This window comes from Montipora capricornis, chromosome 3 (genome assembly GCF_036669925.1).
Source record: "Montipora capricornis isolate CH-2021 chromosome 3, ASM3666992v2, whole genome shotgun sequence".
NCBI lineage: Eukaryota > Metazoa > Cnidaria > Anthozoa > Scleractinia > Acroporidae > Montipora > Montipora capricornis.
In genome coordinates, this window is record NC_090885.1 from 66211226 (window position 1) to 66216225 (window position 5000).

General features: G+C 38.8%; 1 protein-coding gene across 11 annotated transcripts in view; it reads right to left on the reverse strand.

The window, feature by feature from the left end:
- Positions 1 to 5000, reverse strand: part of LOC138043780 (uncharacterized) — a 20016-nt gene that overhangs the window by 2843 nt on the left and 12173 nt on the right. For 4 of the 11 annotated variants that reach the window (XM_068890228.1, XM_068890229.1, XM_068890231.1 and 1 more), the window contains 4 exons: positions 4570 to 4768; positions 4242 to 4487; positions 3646 to 3779; positions 674 to 730 (listed from right to left, as the gene is read on the reverse strand). In XM_068890228.1, the coding sequence (XP_068746329.1) occupies positions 674 to 730; positions 3646 to 3779; positions 4242 to 4487; positions 4570 to 4760 (628 nt within the window). In that variant the 5' untranslated portion in view covers positions 4761 to 4768. Of the gene's footprint in view, positions 731 to 3645; positions 3780 to 4241; positions 4488 to 4569; positions 4827 to 5000 lie in introns of those variants that run through there. The other 7 variants (XR_011131334.1, XR_011131335.1, XR_011131331.1 and 4 more) reach the window with 4 other exon arrangements.

Here is a 5000-nt window from a genome sequence, read left to right on the forward strand (position 1 = left end):
TTCTAGGAGGATCTCGGGGCATGCTCCCCTACGGAGTTTTTCAAATTTAGACATTCACAGATGCAATTTAGTGCAATCTGGTGGATTTAAAGTGACGAACTTTCACATATGGATTTGACACTTGCTTGGAGTCTAATAAGAAATACTGGAATGCTAGTTAAATAAACATTTCAGGTGCGCGAGGCAAAAAAATGTTGTGGACACGAATTTGTACGTCAAACAAACTTTTTTCAAGCTTTTAGAATATCTCCAGTGACTTCACGTTCGAGCTAAAAATGTATTGTGTCTGACATTTTCTGACTAGAAGGAGACGGTCAAGCTTTCTGAGGAGGCGGCTCATTGAGCCGTCGACTGGCCGATTTTGAGAAGGCTGATAACAACAACCAAAAGTTTTTGCAGAGAAAGTTAGCGCTTCAAACTCTTTCAAATTCCGTAAACAAAATATTTTGTAATGTAGTACAATCCATAGCAATATAAAATATTATGACTTTTTGCTTGACCAACTGCAACATCCTGTCATCAGAATGTTGAATTCACAATAACGTTAATGATTATGTCAAAACCTCTTGGGTGAATGTTTATTACAGGAAAACTATTCACATCACTGTTACGTGCAGTTGAAAATGTTATGGCTGTAGCCAAGGATTGTGATAGATCATGAATGTATACTGACTGGACTTAAATGCCATTTCTCCCTCCACTGTTACCTTTCCACCAGGGAAAGAATCATCTGTAAAGAAATGAAAATAACGAGAAATGAGGTTGATTCCCCCTTTTCTTTTTTTTTAGTACTGGTCATTGTGTTATTCCAGAGAACTATGGTGTGATTTGTAAGAAGCTTATGGTCACCAAAGTTACACCCTGACAATTAAATGTAGGGTTTGTTCCTTGAATGGGTCCAAGGGAATCTACAATGTACATCAAGCACAACATTATTCTGAACACAATCTGTCTGTCATATATCGTACCAACTTCAATGCCTGCTGGATGTACGTTAACAAGCCCAATCTGGTATATAACATAAAGGTGTGAATCAACTAAAGACACTCTTGCGTCAAAACCATGCAACTGTACTTTGCTCAGACAAAACAAGAATGTCACAATCTTTTAAAGTGTACAGGTCTTCCTCAGCCAATAGCAAACCATTACATAAAGCAAGCACAGCTGAACTAAAACAAAAACTGTTTACTCTTTACTGTTACATTAACTTACAACTTCTGTGTGCCCTGGAAAAAGTTTTCAAACTTATTAAGAACCCACATATGTACTTCTCAAGCTCATTAATAATTAATTAGCCAAAAACAAAAGAAACCTCAACCATGAAGAAAGTTTGGATATGTGGTCTTAATTAGTACAAAAGTTCGCCAACTTTGATCCCAAATCTCTTAAAATACTGATTCCTTTAAGAAGCAATATCAAGCACTCGAAAGAGTGTTTCATCTAACACTTGAAAAATCTTTTCTTTAAAGTGTATATGACACAATTTTTGTTTTTTCGGTTTCTGGTCCTTTGATAAGTAAAAGAAACGATTCTGAGCTTAAAAGGGCTCTAAAATGTTAGAAAGTTTGTTTTTTCGAGCTGAAAAACTCGATATTTTCGCTTCAAAAGTGTCGCCGGAAGCGCGCGGCCAAAAGGTTATGTGACTTGCTTGTGTGACGTCAGTCTACTTGACTCACAGCAAAACATGGCGGAAAGCAAGAGAAAACCTGTGAAGAAAGGAGGACGATACTGTGTGGCCGGAACGTCCAACGGTGAAAGCTGTACGAATACACAATATACGCCGGGAATCTCCACGCATTTGTTCCCTTCAGAGCCTAGTGTTAGGGTTCAATGGGTTAAATTCGTTCGTCGACATCGTGTTGATTTTGGTGAGCCAGTCGGCAAATTTGCATCTTTGTGTTCAGCACATTTTGAGCAGAGTTGCTTTACCAACAGCTTGGCGTCTTCGCTGCCAGGAATGGAAGGAATTAAAATGAAAAGGAACTTAATTCCAGGCTCTATTCCGACAAGGGACACTGTATTACCAGAGGGCCCGCAAATCTGAGCGAACGCCAGAAGCGACAAGTAAGCCTTTTTTTTTCACATTAAGTCTCATAATCGTTGTTATCAAAAGCTTCAAGGCTTTCATGTGTCATGGCTGTGTACGTATGTGAAGAAAAGCTTGGTATACTTTGCGAGGTTATAATATGTATGCTTGGATGGAGATTGTATGCGCTAACATAATCTCAATTTGAAAACTGAACCTTTGAAAAGATTTGCTTATCCATTTTACTTTAGTGGGCACTTACAAATTCAAGGGAAGTGGAAATGGTACCCACTTGGATGATTTTCCTATAAAGCTATGACAAACAACACACAAAACAAGTCATCTGGGATGGCGCTCTTTCCATGTATGGTTTCCCTTTCTGTGTCCAAGACATTGCACTATAATAGTACCTTAAATAAGACTGCTAATTCAAAAGTTGCAGACCTACCAGAGAGTAACATTGATGAAACATGAATAGTGGCAGTCAACATTTTTTTCATCACTTATGTATTAGAGTGGATTTCAATTGAGTGTCATAAGTACATGTAATTCACCTGTTCCCTGTTTAACAAAACTTGTGACATTTTGAGAAACATGCTAAGAAAAAAGGCTCCTCTGAAAATGCTCCTACACATTTTTATTTTTAGGTTACGTTGACGCAATGAAGGCACTCCTGTTTACTTTGCCTAAGTCAGAAATGAAGGAAGTTTTAGAAAGATAATCTGGAAAAGTGCCCAAGCCGCGTAATCAACAATTCCCAGCTAGGAGAAGTAAAGCAGAAGCTGTTGAAGTTTACCAAACATGAAGGAAAATGAAGAAAACATCACTTTTTCCATCTGGTTTGCTTCTGTGATTTCGAAGAATTTTATGGATTCTATTAGTATATTCACCAGTCTTTTGTTTACTCTTGTTGTGGTTGCCATTGGGAGCTGATATAGTTAATTTGGTTCTCACACAGGTAAAGAGTGATCAGGTCATCCAAATATGTTTCAGTGCAAATCCAAATGTCATACTTTGCAGAGAAATTGACTATATGTACTGCTAGTTCACTTGTTATGCCAATACATAACCCAGCTTCACTAAGTTTGGTGGGGCCTTTTGCTTCAAAATGCTCATCTTGATGTCTGGACATGATTATTTGTTACAAGCTTTAGTCAAAACTCTTTTTACCAGAGCTCATCATGCTTTCATTTTATTTGTTTACTCTACAGAAGCTGAGCAGTCTACCCTTCAATCCAACCAGAAAGGCAACCAGACCAGTAGTCGGAACACTTCACGAAGGCCTTATACTTGTTCAGTATGCAAAAAACCGTTGCGTGGTCATAAAGGCAAATGCAAAAAATAGTGTTGCTAACCTTTCGTAAACCCCCAGTAAATGTTGTGATCTTTTCTGTTTGTTGATAATTATTTTTAAAAAATTACCATTTGGATAGTGCTTTTTAATCAAAATTAATACAAATTTGAAATCTTATCTAGTGCCAAGTAAACCCAATGTACAGTTGTGAAGTTTATGAGAGAAACTACTGAATGACTGTTTGTCAATGGGTTTTTTTAATAAATGTATTTTGGTTCAAACAAAGTGTCTTTGTCAGTGTTCTCTGTCTTGAGAAGTTGCAAACCTCTTGACTGGTGGGACTGGTATTTAGTTCTAATACTGTGATAGATGCAAGCTGGGAGTGGCCTGGTGTTATCCCAACCCATGTAGCCACAAAGCCATTGTGTGGTCCATCTGTATGCAACAGCTCTTATGAACCTGAAAAATAATTTGAATGGATCATTTCAGGATGCAAAAGGTCTGTGAATATGTTTTGATATTAATTCTGAAGGGACTCAGGGCCTTTTCTGCTGTAGCTAAGAACAATGGACCTCCACCCCTTGTCCTTCCCCTTTACCTTCAACCGTTAATTCCTTATGTTTGTTTACTTAATCAGCGACAATAATAATTTGAGGCGGCACTGCAATTAATTTTTGCTAATGGATTGGAAATTAAGGCTATCATGTGAGCAAATGAGTGCTATTTGCTATTGTTGTGAACAGCAAAATTAAAATCGATATGCGAACCGGCGGGAAAGCAATCATGCTTGGGTGACTGTAAAAAGAACTACTCAGTCTTTATAATAATTATTATTATGACTATACCTATGTTGATCATTCAACAGCAATTTTTTATTCTATTTCCACGCTTAACATACATTCTGGCAGATTTTGCACTCACTCATTTTCCGACACTCCACCTCGGCGGCGGTAATTTCCTCCGTCCTTATTTCTTAACAGTGGCGCCACTTGAAGCAGAACTGCTCGGTTTTTTATCACGTCATAGTCCACGTGTTGGGTTATACAAGAGATGTTTTCAATTGATCCATCAAACATCATCTTTGCGGACGTACTTGTAACTTCCCTGCAGCAGCGAAATTCCAGCCAACCAACTAATGTCTCGACATTACACCGTTCACATTGGCACCTGAATAAACAATAGTACGAAGTTCGTGTCATGCACAATCCTTGTAAGCATGGAAGCGACGTCTAGTAAATTTGGTTCTTACCAAGACTCCACGCTCACACTTCCTTCGTATCTGCTTTCCAAAACGGCCGGAGTGAGTCCATCGACGTCCCTTTCTTCCTCGGAGTCCCCATCACCAGTTTCTTCTGAAACCATTGCGAGTGGCTCGTCTTGATAGGGAATTACTTCTGATTCAATAACTCCCCAATCTTCTCCAGAATCTTCACTTTCCATCTCACTTTCTGAAGAATCGAAACAGTCGCTTACTTCCGAATCGTCAGACATTTTTCGCTCGAAAACACAGCAGACGCGGTCGTGTAAACTGTGAGAATTTACTGAAGAAAGCGCGAAATGGACAACGCAGTCAAGTAGACTGACGTCACAACCTTACTCTCGTTCCCAGTCCCGGCGACAATTTTTCAGCGAAAAAATGGCTAGTTCAGCGGCCAAAAATGAGGGAAAAAACTTCTTCCC